The sequence below is a fragment of the Varanus komodoensis genome, unplaced genomic scaffold (assembly GCF_004798865.1).
Source record: "Varanus komodoensis strain SLA01 unplaced genomic scaffold, ASM479886v1 scaffold36, whole genome shotgun sequence".
NCBI lineage: Eukaryota > Metazoa > Chordata > Lepidosauria > Squamata > Varanidae > Varanus > Varanus komodoensis.
Window position 1 is genome coordinate 9,632,392 of NW_025335873.1, and position 15,531 is coordinate 9,647,922.

Here is a 15,531-nt window from a genome sequence, read left to right on the forward strand (position 1 = left end):
CAAGTGGCGGTGCAGCGCTTGCCGGCCCGTGTGGAGTGGCCACAATGGGCACGCGGGGCGGGGGGTGCGTGAACCGCCGGCACATCCCGTCCTCATTCAGCACACGAGAGTTGGTCTGCACATCGGGCTCCTGGCCGGGTGGTTCTGCTGTGCTGCTCCAGATACGTTCGGCGGGACCCTTCCCATGTGCCAGCTTTTAGACACTGGACCACCAAGGGATTCTGGGGGAGGGTGCTCCGGAGCCCACGGAGCCTGCAGCGGAGCTCACGGATGCTGTTGTGGAAGTTCCCGCGAGATCGGGGAGAGGCACAGCGCACACCCCTCCTCTGGGGGCCGGGGCCGTGGGGCAGGGCACCAGCCCTTGCCTACGAGGTCCCCTGATACTGCCAGCAGCCTTTCCAGTGCGCTCCTCCTGCCTGCTTTCCAGAGCTACTTGGAGATGTGTGTGCGTGTGTTCTAACCCACAATTGCAGCACTGGGCTGCCTGCCCGTGCCGAGGTTTCGGTGCTCCTGCACTTATAATTGGTAGCTTCCTTCTTGCCGCTTTCATTTTAAAGCAGCTACCTAGCAGTTTCCTGTTCACCTGTGGGGTGAACACCAGCTGAGTCTTCCTGAAGTGGCTTGTGCTCAGTCAGCATAAGGAATAAAACAGGCATTGTGTCAGTATGAGAAAAGAAAACTAGGAGCAGATGGATGAGAAGGAAGCTACTAACTAAGGTGCAGCTGTGGCAGGACCTAAGGATGAGTAGACCTTACTGGAAGCCACTGGGTTAAAGAGGGAGTGAACTGGAGCCGCCTGGGCCAGATGCTCAGCTTCTCGTCATCTCTTCTGTCACAGGCAAAAACACGCCAACAAAGAACCCAGCGGGCTGGCACTGACGGACTGGTTTGATCCACGGTAAGAAATGCATTTAAAATCTAGGTGTGGGAAGCTCACCCAGTTCCACCTGCTGGTGCCATGGTCGAGTGCATGGGCTCGTGGGCCAGAAAACGTGCAGTTTTTCAACCCCTTCATGCCCCCCATGTCTTAGCCCTCCTGCTCAGTCCGTGCTATACATCCTTCCCCAGCTCCATTTCCCCATCTCATGGAGGGGGGCAGTGGCTTAAGAGGCCCCCCCCCCCCCCCAGCCTGCTTTCGTTGTTTATAGCCCATCGTCATTGCAATCCACCAGAAATAACATATCCAGGATGTCGCCAAAGTAAAAACAGGCAACTGAAATGTGGATTTAGAGGGCTGGCTAATAATTCAGAGCCAGCAAATGAAAATTAATGACAACAATTCCCCAGTACCCATTCCCAGCCTTCATAAAAATGTCACCAAACCAAACCAAAGTAAAACGTACAAGGCTAAAATTAAATGTTAAGCAATCCCTTTCTCTGCAGTGAAGCCTGTTTCAACCGCCTGATTAAATTAGGTGCAAATGCCCTTGGGAAAGAGGCCGCTCTGGCCAGGTCGCCACACCCGTGTTTCAGGCAGGGCACTAACTTCTGGTGAACTGACCCAGGGGGTTGCATTCCTAGCGAGCCAGCGAGAAATTACCGCCTGGCGCCAAAGGACAGTGCAGCAAAGACTGAGGCCGGGTCGGGCTCATCGGACTCACCATGGTGAAAGCTCGGGCGATCAGCGATCTTGGCCTGGGAAGGCTCCGCGGGGCCGCCTGCGACGCCAGGCTGGGGCAGCCGGAAAAGCCTGAGCAGGAGACACACGAGATAAAGGTTGCCTCGCAGCCTCTTGCAAGACTGGGGTCCTTGCCCAACCCTCCGCATGGGACGCTGCCCGAGGAGCTGCTCCTGCTGGTCAGCCGGGAGGGGGTCCCGGGCTTAGCAGCTGGCCTGCCCGCTGTTTTCCCATGGCTTTTCCTCGGGACGTGGCCTGTTCTATCCCTCAAGAACATCAGAGGGCTTCTGACCACCTGATTTGCTGGCTCACCCTGGTCCAGCAAGGTCCTCTAGCGAGCCCACAGGACTGCCAAACCAGGGAAGGGAGGACGGCTTCCATCCAAGGGCCTAGTCCCATGACAGAGGCATTTCCAAGAGCTGCATTCTGGGGTGGGCAGGGCAGAGAGGCAGGGAGGCGGCAGCCAGGTGTAGCCCAGCCAGGGCCGATGGGGGGCGCAGCCGGAGGAGGAGGAAGGTCACGTCGGAAGAGTTTTCTGTGCCTGGAAGGTGAAGCAAGAGCTTTGTGCCAGACTCGGCCAGCCTTGTTCTGTCCTGTGCTCAGGTGCACCCCAGCGGGGGCTCCCGTCCCCCTCCCTTTCACGGACCGGACGAGCAGGCCCGTGCTCGGAGGAGCCGCTTCCCCCGTGCGGGGGCGGTTGCGTGCGCTTGCTTCTCCAGGAACGCAAGCGGGCTGAAAATAGCTTCCGAAAATTAAATGCAGGTCTGCAGAGCTGGAAAATGGCTTTGCCCTTTGTTTTGCTTTCAGCGCTGCATCTTGAAAAGGTTTTCGGGACATGTGGCTCCAGTTAGCGTGGTGAGACGAAGGGGCCGTGTGGCCCTGCCAGGCAGCCACTCGAGCACAGCAGCGCCTCAGACCCCCGCTCTGGCAGGGAGCATCCGTGCGGGTGTGGCCAGAGGCCGTGCTGGGCCCAGACGCCTGTGGCTTGCCCGGTGGGCCCCCACGGGGGCCTGCAAGGGGAGGGAGCTGGACTGGGGAGGTGCGTCACCTTTCCTGCCCTGAGCCTCTCGAAAGTCCCCCTGCACCTGCGTTGCTGCAGACTGAGCCGGGCTTCCCGTTGGACTGGGCCCAAGCTCAGCAGGAGAGCCCGCTTTGCTTGCTCGGAAGCTCGTGGCTTGGATCCCCGGCATCCGCAGGGTGGCTGGAAGGATTTGAACCTGAAACCCGGCGCGCCGGGTGCTGGTCAGCCTTGACAATGCCGAGTTGGGTGGTCCGGCAGCCTGACTCGGGCCTGTGTAATTCAGCCCTTTAATTCAGCACCAGGAGGCCTGGAATCATATTGCATTTTGGGGGGAAAAGCCATCTCTTGGTTGAGCACATACTCTGGTTCACATCCAGCCCCCAGGTAGTGCTGAGATCCCTGCCCGCAAACCTGGAGAGGTGCATCTGGTCGGCACAAGCACTGCAAGGTAGTTTAAATGCTGCAAGAGGCATGTTTTGGCAAGCAAGAAGTGCAAGGGGATTTCCTGAGCTCCTGCCCAATTCTGTGTCCGCGTGCGTGTTCTGCCCTGGTGCAGCGCTCCGAAAACAGATCCACAAACTCAGCAGAACTGCTCGCGCTTTGTTGAATCGTATCGATGCTCTGGAATCGCCCAGCTCAGACCCTCCTGCCTTCGGAGAGAATCGAGCACAGCTCAGATAAAGCAGGGTTGTGAGAATCAGCAGGAGCTGTGCCTGCTGAAACTCATTCTGACTCGGGTCCGGATCGGTTTGCAAAGTTCGTTTCTCCTTTCTGGCATGAAAGTTGTGCGTGGGTTTGCCATGCACATTTCCCCAAATGCATGCATGCGTCTTTTTAAACATGTGTTTTTCTCTTGTTAGTTAAAGCATGTTTGCACACAAGTTTTGACATGTGCACATTTTCATCCCATGGATTAAAGTGAGTGTGTGTGCATTTTTCAGAGGAATGCCGTATTTCGGGCATGGTTTTGAAATGCGTCGCTTTGGTTCTGCAAGCTGCACCGATGCTCCAAAGGAAGGCCTGAACTTTGTGCACGGCTCGCGTTCAGCTCTGCAAGGAGTGAGCTGCGTAAATTCTGGGCAGCACCAAGTTTCTCACACGGCCGGCAAGGCTGCTGCCTGGATCACAGGATCTGGTGGCGCCACCTGCTGGGGATGCTGGGCACGGCACCGTGCCGGGAGTCGGGAGTCTCGGGATGAGGGTTTCCTGCTGTTGCAACTGCTCCAGCAGCTGAAGGTCCAGGATCACCCAACGAACTGGATGGCCGTATGGAGGGATTTGAACCCGGGCCCAGCACTCAAACCACCACGCCACATGGCGCCTGGCCATGCATCTGCGGGGGGGTTTGTTCGGTGCCCGCCCAGCTCTTTCCTCCATCGCCAGGCAGATGTGGAGGTGATCCTTCTCGGAGGCTTTTCAGATTTCAGCCCGGGCTGAGCCTTGATGTTTCCGTCTCCTGCTAGATGCTGTTGTGTTTGCCGTTGTGTTTGCTGCCTTTGCTGGCTTCTTCGAAAACGTTTGTGCTGAACCGTAACAGAAGTAGCTGCTGGAGGAAGCGGGGGCTGTGTGGGCAGTGGACCCCCCACCTGCCACTGGGCTTTCATCCCTGTTGCACCTGGCTACCTGTATCCCCCCCCCCCCCTTTGCAGTGCACGGACAGATGTCCCCACGCTGACCTCCTGGGCAGCCCCAATCATATGGGATGGCACGTTCCGGAAATCAGTCTTGGACAACTACTACAAGGAGCAGGGCGTCACCATCGGCCTGACGGTTTTTGCCATCGGGAAGTAAGTGCCACACACAGTCCCAGGCCAGAGCACGGTTTATTCCCGAGGAAGTCGTGCCATGCTTGGGGGGTTGCTTCTGGGTAAGCTTACGGCAGAGGCGGCTCTCCCCTCCGCATGAAAAAATGCCCGTAAGTCCGTGCAAGCAGGCGTGGCCGGTGTGCTGCATAAGCCACGGGTCAGAACCATCCCAATCCACGCCGGTTTGAATCCACTGCTGGTTTCCCAGCCGGCCCCACCGCGCAGTGGGCCCCCGCCTGTGAAATCTGAGGATGGAGCCCCAACGGCGTGGCTTGAAGGCCCCGTGGCGGCCTCCTGGCAGTGCGTTGGCCCACGCGTGGCGAGGGGGGCCCACAGACAAGCGGCGGGGGGCTTTGATCCCATCCTGGGCCGGGTGGGTCTCCCCACAGAGGCTTGTGCCTCTGCATCTGCTCTCTTCCCCCTTCCCTCTCGAGGTACCTGGACAAATACTTGCAGCACTTCTTGACCTCTGCCGACACCTTCTTCATGGCCGGACACAAAGTCATCCTCTACGTCATGGTGGACGACCTCTCCAAAGTCCCGCGGGTCAGGCTGGGCCCGCTTCGGACGCTGAAGACCTTCTACGTGAGGCGGGAGAAGCGGTGGCAGGACATCAGCATGACGCGGATGAGGGTCATCGGGGACCTGGTCGAGAGCCACGCGCAGCACGAGGTGGACTTCCTCTTCTGCATGGACGTCGACCAGGTCTTCCAGAGCAACTACGGCGTGGAGGCCCTGGATGAGTCCGTGGCCCAGCTCCAGGCCTGGTTCTACAAGGCGGACAAGGCCGCGTTCACGTACGAGAGGGACCCCGCCTCGGCCGCCTACATCCCCTATGAGGAGGGCGACTACTATTACCACGGGGCCGCATTTGGGGGCACCCCGATGCACATCCTGAACCTCAGCAGGCAGTGCTTTGAGGGCATCCAGCGGGACAAGGAGCAGAACGTGGAGGCCGTGTGGCACGACGAGAGCCACCTGAACAAATACTTCCTCCTCCACAAGCCGACCAAGCTGCTGTCCCCCGAGTACTGCTGGGATTACAAAATCGGCATCCCCCACGAGATCCAGAACGTCAAGTTGTCCTGGATGCCGAAGGAATACGAGGAGGTCCGAAGCAACTCGTGAGGCTCCCGCGGCTGGACAGATGGCGTCCGACCCTGAGGGCGTGCCCTGCGGCTGGCGTGGTCTTCCTCTGAGGACGCGTGCAGCTTCTCCCGAAACATTTCGGTCTGGTGAAGCGGCAGGTTTTCCCATTTCCTCTGCAAGGAGGAAACGTAAAGGAAAGAAAGGTTCTCCTGTAAGCTTGGAAGACCCAGTTCTGCTGTCTTGGATGAGCTCTCGGTTAGGTTTCGGTGGCTGAGTCGGGCACGGCGGTGGGGAGCGAAGCGGGGGTCCGAACCTAGAAGCCGCTGCAGTCTCGGTGGCGGGGCCGGTGCCGGGGGAGTGGTTTGGCCTCCCTTCCATGGGGCGACCACAGGAAGAGGAGGGAAGCACCAGGCAGCACAGGACGACCTGCGCAGGCGGGGCGGTCACAGGGCGATGGTGATCCGATCTTCGAAAGAAACTCCAGTGAAGATGGCCGTCCGTTCTGAATGCGGATCAAACCCTGAAACTCAAGCTGAACGCGCCACGTCCCTCGCGGGGCGTGTGGGGCACTTGTGCTCGCTTGCTCGTGCCCGGAAGTTTTTACTTTCGGGAAGACCGCACTGGGTCAGCACTCCACTGGCTACACGCACGTGGGCGGCTGAGCTGCTGTGTGTCGCTTCCGCCTTGGCTTGCTTCTGCGGCTGAGCTGCGGCAGCACCTCTTGAGGGCCGGCCACCTCTTGCGAGCTTTGTGGCCCCCGGCCAGGGCTCCTTCCCGGCAGGGGGATCCCAGCACTGCCCCCTCCACACACACACACACACACACACCGCAACCTTGTGCAGTTTGCCCAACTTTTCTTCCTCGGCAGTTTTGTTGTCCTGGTAATTCAAAGATAGAAGGAAGGGTGGGAAACGGCGGCAGGCCTGCTCCGGGAAGGTGACGGGAGCTTCCCCCATGGGCTGCTGGTCGGGCCTGGCTGCTTCCGGCCCCATCAGGGCCTGCTCTCTGGGTGGGCTCCTGCCAGATGAGGACGATGGGGCCGGTCGGCAGGGTGGGACCCGTGGGGTGGCTAGCCTGAGACGCCGGTTCCTGGCCCTTCGCAGCCTTAAGTGTGTGCCAGCCCAGCTCCCACATGGCCTTCCCTAAACCGGAGCCTCTGGATAGGCTGGACTACAGCTCCCATCATCCGCAGCCCGCCAGGCTGGTCGTCTCTGGTTGGCAGCTGTTCTACAAGATCTCTAGCAGAGATTTCCCCCATCCCCTCTGACCAAGTTTCACCGGGAGGGCAAGACTGTGCGGGCAGCCGTGCTCGGGCGGGGGTGCCGCCGGCCCTCCGATGCACTGCGCACATCTTGGGGGCCCTTGAGACCGTGCGCCCCCCTTACGTTCCTCTTCCATGAGCAGGCCAGCGCCCGCTTGTGAAGCCATGCAGGCGGCACCCGCCTCCTCGTGTGACGCAGAGTCCCGGGCGTTCGTGATGCGTTGGGCGAAGCGGCCGCGCTGTTGGAAGCCGCCCCACACGCCCGGGCCCTCCCGCAGGCATCCCCGCCCCGTGTCCCGAGAGGCTCGGGGGCTCCGACGCAAATCCCCCCAGAGTCACCCTTGGAATTGTTTGCTTTTGTTAATTTATTCTTGCACAGTCATGCTGAGATTAAAAAAAAAAGCAAAGCCTAATTTTATTTTTATTAAACTCGTGTGTTTGTGCTGGGCTGGGGGTGAGGCTGGGCTCCTGGAGAAGGCTGTGCGTCTCGCTGGCCCAAGAGATGCCAGTCTGGCTGGGGCTTTGGGGAGACCGTGCTAGGCAATCCGCCTCCCCCCCGCCCCCGTGCTGCAAGGAAGCGGGGTGGCACAGGTCGTCAGGATGGTCTTCGCTGGTGTGATCCGAAGGAGAGCACCTCCAGGGGAGACTTGGCGCCCCTGAGTGGGGGGTGAAGGGCCGCCTCGGGTTGGTGGTGCAGTTGGGTGCTGCCTCACCAAGGGCTGAGCCGAGAACGTCTTCGCTGTGGAAGGAGACCATCTCTGCCCCTACCAGTGTTACAGGACTCCGCATCCCATCGGGCCACCACACTGGCGACGGGCAGCACCAGGGAGACCACAATCGCCAGCGCGGCAGGAGGTGCACCACTGCAGCAGAAGTCCAGAAGTTGCTGGACTTCCAGTTCCATCCACCCTGGTGGCCAGCCATGTTGTCTGTGGATGATGGGACCTGGGAGTCCAACCACACATTGGGGCGGGGGGGCAAGCCCTCCATTGAGCCACGATGGAAGAAGAGCGTGTGCGGGAGCATCCAGCTAAGCGCTGCTGCCGTGGGACTCGGCCGCTCTCTCCTCACTCAATCCCGCGGCCTGAATTTCATCTCCGAGCGCTTGTAGGAATACCAGTAGCCTTTGCCGCTTTTCCAGTTCACTCCATCGGCGAAGGAGTTGTGAGGCCCCTGCCAGTACCGGCCGTTGAGGCTGGCGGTGTGGCAGTCGTTGTACCACCAGGCGCCTCTGTATGTCTCCGCGCATCGCTTGTTCTTGGGGTCCTGCTGGCGGTCTTTGGTGGAGAAAGGCATGTCTTTGTGCGCGGACAAAGAATCGCCTGAGAAGAGGAGTGCAAAGATGCAGCTGAGGGCAGGCTCGCCTCTGAGGAACCGAGCAACGGCTTCCCAGAGGAGGCAAATTTAAGCGAACCTGAAACTCGCCGAGGCCCCGGGTCTTCTCCAGCCCCCAACGGGCACCATTATGTTCCCCCAGCATCCCAACGGGCGTTCCAGTACCCAGCGTAGGAGTAGCCAGCGGGTGATGTGGCCCCGACAAGGCCCGGGGCAGGTGCGGGACGGTGGTGCCGCTGCCTTTCAGCACCCGGCAGAAGCCCTGCTCCTTGGCCCCAGGGCAGGTCCTCTGTGATGCTCACGGCCGGAGTCGCCGGCCTGAGGCGAAGCCCCACAAACACCTGGGCTGGCACGAGCGGTCCATGCGCTGCCGCACGGACAGTGCGCTTGCCCACGAGGGCACAGGGAAGTCTGAGGGGCTGGCAGAGGACCCTGGCACCCCTGCTACCCAAACGAGGAAGAGCGTCAGCGCTGCAGCCCCGGGGCCGCTACCCCATGGCATTCCTCCTCCAGGTAGCACAGCCGTTCTGAGCTGGGGGGAAAGGAGCTGCGGGAAGCTTCTCCTCGCTTCTCCCAGAGACGTGTTGCGTTCTGGGGGTGCGGCGGGTCCCTCACCCCAGCTGCCACAGAAAGGCATGGAAATACCCGAAGAGGTACCTGCGGTGCCTTTGGTGAATTGCCCAAGAACCAGCCTGTACTGGTCCTCTTCTCCCAAAACCTTGAAAGAGTCATATTCGGCAAACGCCTGTCTGTTATCAAAATCAGTGAGGTCGATGCGCAGTTCGTTCTGTCCTGCCCAGAACATGGGAGAGAGAAAAAGTATTTTTATATTCAAAGCCCGTGATACCACAGCCATCCGTCCGAGAAGCAGACCGAGGGTTCCTGCTCTCCCGAACGGAACAACGGCTGGTCCACTTCACACAACCGCTGTGGGTTCTTGTTTTGCTCCTGTGCAAATTCGTATGCTGTTCAGTGGGGCTTGTGAGAGAGATGCCCACCGGACTGTGGGTCATGGTCCTTCCGTGTTCCCCGAGGTTTGCTCAGCTCTTGGTCCAAGGGACTTGTGGGGCGCGGGATGTGGCTCTGACTCGGTATTTTATCTGCAACGACTGAGGACAGTTGGGCTGAGAAAGAGGAGAAGACTGACTGACTGGCCTGAAGCTGCCCAGGGAGCTCCGTGGCTGAGTGGGGGACGGGACTGGGGTCTTCCCGTTCTGGTCAAGGACTCTGACCACCGCCAGATGCTGCCTCGCCTTCCACAGAGACGGGGTAATTCCAGGAGGCTGCGAGGCCACAGAGGCTTATCCTTCTGCCCAGCCACTGAGGTCATGGGGGGGGGGGCGCCCTCAGACCAGGGGCCCCCTTTATGCGGCGCTCCCTGCCTCTGGCGAACAGGCAGATGAGGCGCTGCTTCTGGCTCCGGCTCCGGCTCCACACACCTTTCGCGACAGACCAGCTCCGGCTTCTATTGGCATTCTGCTTTAACCATTTAAAACGCCGCGTTTGAAATATGCTTTAGTGAGGGAGTCCCAGTCTTTTTAGCCTTTCTTGTTCACCATTCTGGAACCTCAGCAGGTGTGTGAGGAGTATCGGGGTGGCAAACATGCACCCACAGCCGTGAAACGACAGGAGGGAAGTGTGAAGAAGAGCGATTTACCAGAAGAGGTCAAGAGGTGCAGATTGTCATTTCCCAGCCAGAATTCTGTCAGTTGGCTCCCGAATCCACTCTTGTACGTGTTCCAATCCCTGTAAAAATCCACAGAGCCATCCGCTCGTCTTTGGAACACCTGCGAGGAAGCGGCAGGAAGCGGAATCTTAAGCATTGCTTTTCGGTCTCCGAAGACCCGGGCTCGAAAGCTGAGTGCCCCTCGGAAGGGGTTCTTCAGCCCCTGGCCAATGTTAACCTAAACGGTGTCCGTTCCTTGCGGGGGACTTGCCGCTGCTGGTTTTGAAGCTCAGGCGAAACATCTCAGGCTGCAACCCTAAACCCTCTCTAGGGGGTGGGCACGGAAGGTTTTGAGCAAGCGAAGCAGTGCAGCATCGCCCCGACCGGCCCCAAGAGGGGCGGCGCAAGGCCTCCTCTGCCCACAGGAAGGTCTTCCACACGCGTGACTTACAGTCCACCCGCCTCCGTCCGTGTCCATGTCGCACAGCACCGCCAGGGGCATGCGGTTCTGGGGGTAGATGGTGTACCAGCCACTCAGGACCACGTGCTGGGCCAGGAGCTCCTTGCAGTTCCGTGCACCTAGGCAGACAAGGACGGCAACCACGATGCCCGTCTCTGAGCCTCGATCATGCCCAAGGCACAGCACTTTGCCTTGCTCTGAAGCCGCCAGAGAATCCCAGCCTTGGGGACAGGACTGGGCCCCTCGCACACCAGGTTGGGACCGAGACTCCCAGGTAAGGGGCGAGAAGGAAGGGGCAGCAACCAGCATCCAGCCCGGCAGGGGGTCCAGGCCCTGCAGCTGCCTGCAGGCACGCTGGCGCCAAACGGGGCCGACTCCTGGCCCCACGGCGTGTTCCGGGAAGGGTCTGGCTCAGATGAGCCACTAGAAAACACCTTTCTTGCAAAGGATGCTGGTCAGCTCTTCCTCTCCTGCAGAAAAGTCACCATGGGAGCTGGCGAGCAGGGCAGAGAGAACAGCTGGGAGGGCCAGCATGGACTACACCGGACTTGGCACAAATCAGAAGCCTGGCTCAGGCCCCCGAGGAGGGACGCTTGCTGAAGCTACGCACGACCCGTGTGGCAGACTGCGCCCCCTACACACACGCAGACACCTGGCGTCCAACCATGAAGGGGGGGGGGCACACACAACTTCTCCACACTTACCCGCCGGTCCTGGGGCTCCGGGGTCGCCTTTTTCTCCTAGGAAAAAGAGCCGTGAAAAGGAGCGTTCCCCGGGCAGCGTCTCGTGCGCAGGTGCCGAGCGCCGGGCTGTGCAGCCGGAAGGGGGCCGCACGTGCAAGAGGGAAACCGAGGCAGGCCTGGGGGAAAGCCAGCATTGGCCGAGGCGCACAACCCCCTCCAAGGACCGACTCTCGAGTGGGCTGGGGAAACCCCGCGAAGGGCTGGCGGTCGGGGTGGGGGGACGCCGGCCAGAACCCTGATCCGGGACCCCAGTGGGGAGCTGGCAGGAGGAGCTCTCCTCTGCTCCCGAGCGAGGCGCAGGCTTCTGCGGGGAAGCCCCAAACTTGCCAACGGGCCCCAAGGGAGCTGCGAGTTGCCCGAGGGACGCGCAGGAGCGGTCTGCTTACCTTTCATGCCGGGGGCCCCTCGGTCACCCTTGTCTCCTGGTTTGAAGAGGAAGAGGAGGAGAGGGAGGAAGGCGAGGGCATTAGCCAGGGCCTCTGAAGCCGGATTTCTGGCGGGGGCCCAATTTGGTAAGGTGAGCCGTGTGGGGCCAGCCCTGGGGCTGTGCCCACCCCACACAGAGGGCGCCGGACTGGGTGGCCAAGGGCAGAGTCCAGCCACGCGAGCAGCCGATGCTCAAGGGCCCACAGAGCTCGGGGCAAAGGATGCGCCTGGCCGGCAGAAGGGTTCCCACGGGCACTTCGAGAGCCGTCTCGTCTCTCCGAAAGGGACCCGCACCCCGCCTTGGGGGCCACGTGCGGCACCGGGGGTGGGCGCCCAGCAGCAGGAGCGGGGAATTCCAACGTGTCCGTGGCAAGGGGGGTCCCGGCAGCCCTGCACATCAGCCCCTCCCCTCACGTGACCATCGCCACCTTACCTTTTTGCCCGGGAAACCCCATTTTCCCAGGGAAGCCCTGGGGGCCTTTCTCACCTAAATAAAAAGAGGGGGAAAGGGGAGACGCTGAGAGGGCGGCAGCTGCTGGGTGGGCTGGAGGCGCCCCCCACCCACAGGCACTCGGGTTCTTCAGTATAATTAGACCGCATGTTGGTCTCGCCTTTTCCCCCTTGCAGGGGAGCTAAGGCACAGGTGCAAAGTCACCCAAAATCGGGCTGGAGACCCAGGACCTCTCTCGTTCCAAGCCAGGCATCTTGTCAAGTACATACCTCTGGCGCCGGGGATGCCTGGGGTCCCCGGGGGTCCTGCTGCGCCAGGGGTGCCGGGACATCCACGCAGGATGGTGAGTTTCTCTTCGCCACCCAGGCCCACCAGCTGCACCTCTGCGGAGGAACAAGGGGTTTGGAGCGGGGGCCCAACATTAAGAGCCAGCGCCTGCCAGGCAGAAAGGGGCCCTCCCTCCCTCCCTCCCATGAAATGCAGGTGCCATTTTGTCTGAAATTTCCTACGTAACAGGACCCCACGCACACCGACTGGCTGAACGCAGCAGGCATGCGCTTGCTCAAGTTTCTAGCTCCTTTGAGGTTAGGGGAAGGCAACCCATTTGATTCTATCAAAGGGGCGATTTTTCACATGCGCCTGAAACAGCCCTCCCCAACCTGGCACCCTCTGGTTGCGCTGGACCTCAGCTTCCATCATCCAAGGGTTGGGGACAGCTGGCCAAAGCGATGGCGACAAAACAGGCAAGCCACTTTCCCGGCCACCTGCTGGGAGGCGGGCGGAGCAGTTCGGTTCGAGGCCTTCAGCTCCCCTCCTGAACACGGCACCTTTTTCGGGGCAGCAGCGCTAACGGATCCCGGAAGCCAAGACGTGCCCAGACCCTTCCTCTTTCTGAGCGACTGATCTGGGCTCTCTGCATTTGGGGGGGGGGGGGGCGAGATGCAGGCAGGCTTGCGGCAAGCTGCCAAGATGCCCCGAGGAAGCCACAACGGGCCAGGCCAGGCCGCCTGCCCCGCACAAACTGCCCCAGGAAGCGGCATGTTGTCCTGCAGGGCACACATCCGCGGAGGAGCGGGCGAGCAGCTGCGCAGGGCTCATCTGGAGCCCCTCACCCGGCCACCCTGAATTCAGTTTTGCAACTCAGACTCAGAGTTTATCTCCCTCTTAAAGCAAGCTTCTCCTTTTTTTAACCTAGCTGATGGATGGGAATTCCGTTCAGCCTGAGGGACAAATTCGATTGTGCTGCAGCTCTCATGGGAGGCACTCTGGGCAGCGGGGAAAGACAAGGGGGGCAGCCAAAGGCAAAAGGGAAAGGTCTAGAGCACTCCAAACCCCAGCATAAAGCTCTGACTGGAAGTTAACTCGGCACTGGGAGAGGCACGTCGAAAGCAGTCACAATCTGCCGCTCGCTGGAAAAGGTGCCCCATCTCATGGCAGTGCACATCCCAAAAGCTGTGCGGGCCCACCTGGCATGGTTACACTCACCTGGGCAGGTGTTCAGGGCCGTCCCACAAGCACCCGCCAGCAGACAGAGCAGGGAGAGGTGGGCTACCGTCCTGCCCTTCCCCATCGCGGTGCCCCAAGCGTCTCTCCCACCAGCTCTCCCATCACGGACTTTTATGCACCGGGACGTTTTTCTTCCCCCTTTTTTTCAAGTGGAAAAAATGCCGGTGAGTCAATAGAATTGTGCCATTTCGGTGCTCTGCCCTCTTCACAAACACTCGTCTTCGAGGAGCAAATCTTGCGTAACGGGCGGTTCTTTGAACTCTTCATCTTGACTTTTTAAAATAAGAGGCGGCAGAGTGGAGAAGGGCTGAAATCGGGGCCACGCGTCTTCTGAGGCATCCGCCAGGGAAACAGGAGGGGCCGTAGCGCTGGGCCTCTGCGGTGCATGTTGGAAGTCCCGACGCGGGGCCTCACATATCCGGATCCGCAGAAGACCCACTCCTGCCCGACACCCTGCAGGCTGTGCTGCCCACACTGGGCTGGAGGGGCTCGGGCTGACTGGGTGGAAGCCGGCGCCTCATGTTTCCGTGTAATTCAGGCCCTGGTTTATCATCCCAAGGGCTAGGATGTTACTTCGCTTTTAGGGAAAGGAGGATAGCTCAGGGGCTGAGTTCATCCTTTGTCTGCAGAGGGTCCCAGGTCGGACCCGCAGCTGGAGCTAGGAAAGGCCCTCGCCTGACATCCTGGTGCGCTGCCGCTGCCCGCCTGAGTCGGCAATACTGAGCTAGATGGCTCTGGCTTGACCCAGGGCAGTGTCCGGGTTCCTCAGAAGGAGCATCCCACAGGCCAGGTTAGATCAACCCCAAATCCTCAAAAGGGAGGCTTGGATGCTTCCAGTTGCTTCAGGTCTCGAGCTGCCCGAGAGCCTGCCTCTGCAGCGGACGGCCTACACTGTGAAGAACTGCTGCGGAAACACCCGAACAGGGCGGCTGGGCAGAGCATCCCCTGGTCTTGCAACTAGAGAGAGACGTCTCAGCAGAGAGTCGACGCCTCATGTAGGCTGGCAAAGCCTCTGCTGGGATTGGCCCCGCTGCCCTGAGAGGGCCGGCCTGTTTTGGGGGTTAGGCAGGGACTTGCCTTGCACTGCATCTCTGGGCTTCTGCAACAGTGCGGAGGAGGGGTGCTCTTGGGATTCATCTTGGGGGAGGAGGAGGCCACATCCTGTGGCGAGGAGGGCAGGGAAAACAACGGGGCTCCCCCCGGGAGGGCACAAAGGCCCTTCGCCTTCTGCTCCATCTTTCCTGGGGTGCTGCAGGCCACTGTGGTCAGAGCCGTGACTATCTGGCAGCAGCTGTTACCTGCAGGGGTCTCCTGGAAGCCACCTCTCCTAGGTGGAGCAAAATGTAGGTGCAGGCGACCGCACGTATCGGACCCTCTGTCCTCGGGGGTGTCCCAGTGAGGGCCCAGTATGTCTCCCTCAGCACTGTAGGACTGGGCGGTGCTCCTCTGGCCAACCCAGGGGTTTCCCACTATCTGCCAGTCACACGAGGTGGCCTTTCCACACCCATACTCTGAGCGAGGCCTGAGCCAAAGGACCTGAGGGTCTGGGTTCAAGTCCGGGGGTGCCTGGCAGCATGGTCTGGAAGGCCCCTGAAGAACAGCTCAGCAGTTGGCCCACCTGGCCACATCAGGGGTGCGGAACAGAAAGTCTGGGAACCAGATGTTTCTCTGGGATTTCCCAAACGGCACCATCCTGTCCCCTGAGCTCAGTCTGTTTCATTTGGTGCTTTTCATGGCTTTCGGACATTTTTCACTGATCGAACAGTTGAAGTGCCCCCTGAAGGGTACTCTGGTCACAGGAAGGGCTTTAAGCCAAAAGGCGCTGCTCTTTGCGGCCACTCCGTTCGTCTCCGGCCTCCCCACCGCTGGGCTCAGGCTGCCTCGAAAGGGAGCGGGGTCCTCGGGCCGCTTGCAGAGCTCTCGAGCAGCCTGATCCGCGCCTGGCTTCCAGCGCCGCACGCAGTGAGTGACACGGCGGCCTCAAGGCGAAAGCCCCTTTGAGCTTTGCGCGGGACCGGCCAGCGAAGGTGCTGGAGCGACGCAGAGGAGGCCCCCGCGGGTGTCCGCTACTCGGGCGACGGTCCAGCTGCGTAGGCCGCCAGCGGGGCCTGGCTCCGGGGGCGGCCGCGTTGGGGCCACACGGCTTCACA

The 15,531-nt window shown here is 60.6% G+C and overlaps 2 protein-coding genes across 2 annotated transcripts; one reads left to right on the top strand and one right to left on the bottom strand.

Moving 5' to 3' along the window:
* The first annotated feature begins 1,602 nt into the window (after window positions 1-1,602).
* On the top strand, window positions 1,603-7,153 carry LOC123028190 (N-acetyllactosaminide alpha-1,3-galactosyltransferase-like). The gene is made up of 5 exons (XM_044439737.1): window positions 1,603-1,797; window positions 2,426-2,657; window positions 4,103-4,169; window positions 4,289-4,426; window positions 4,879-7,153. The coding sequence occupies exons 1-5, from the start codon at window positions 1,603-1,605 to the stop codon at window positions 5,570-5,572; spliced, it is 1,326 nt and encodes a 441-aa protein (XP_044295672.1). The 3' UTR covers window positions 5,573-7,153.
* Window positions 7,154-7,797: 644 nt separating this feature from the next.
* Window positions 7,798-13,445, bottom strand: LOC123028191 (ficolin-2-like). Its single transcript, XM_044439738.1, has 8 exons — window positions 13,361-13,445; window positions 12,145-12,258; window positions 11,858-11,911; window positions 10,960-10,995; window positions 10,247-10,374; window positions 9,787-9,916; window positions 8,787-8,921; window positions 7,798-8,116 (listed from the first exon to the last, which is right to left on the bottom strand). The coding sequence occupies exons 1-8, from the start codon at window positions 13,443-13,445 to the stop codon at window positions 7,866-7,868; spliced, it is 933 nt and encodes a 310-aa protein (XP_044295673.1). The 3' UTR covers window positions 7,798-7,865.
* Between the last annotated feature and the right edge of the window lie 2,086 nt (window positions 13,446-15,531).

Excerpts from the sequence above, each read along its gene's own strand:
- LOC123028190 (XM_044439737.1), top strand. The coding sequence starts at position 1,603 with ATGGTGAAAGCTCGGGCGATCAGCGATCTTGGCCTGGGAAGGCTCCGC. Across the intron at positions 1,798-2,425 it reads CCGAGGAGCTGCTCCTGCTG|CGCTGCATCTTGAAAAGGTT; the intron begins GTCAGCCGGGAG and ends TTTTGCTTTCAG. Across the intron at positions 2,658-4,102 it reads GAGGGAGCTGGACTGGGGAG|ATGCTGTTGTGTTTGCCGTT; the intron begins GTGCGTCACCTT and ends GTCTCCTGCTAG.
- LOC123028191 (XM_044439738.1), bottom strand. The coding sequence starts at position 13,445 with ATGGGGAAGGGCAGGACGGTAGCCCACCTCTCCCTGCTCTGTCTGCTG. Across the intron at positions 9,917-10,246 it reads CGGACGGAGGCGGGTGGACT|GTGTTCCAAAGACGAGCGGA; the intron begins GTAAGTCACGCG and ends GCTTCCTCGCAG. Across the intron at positions 8,117-8,786 it reads ATTCACCAAAGGCACCGCAG|GCGATTCTTTGTCCGCGCAC; the intron begins GTACCTCTTCGG and ends TCCTCTTCTCAG.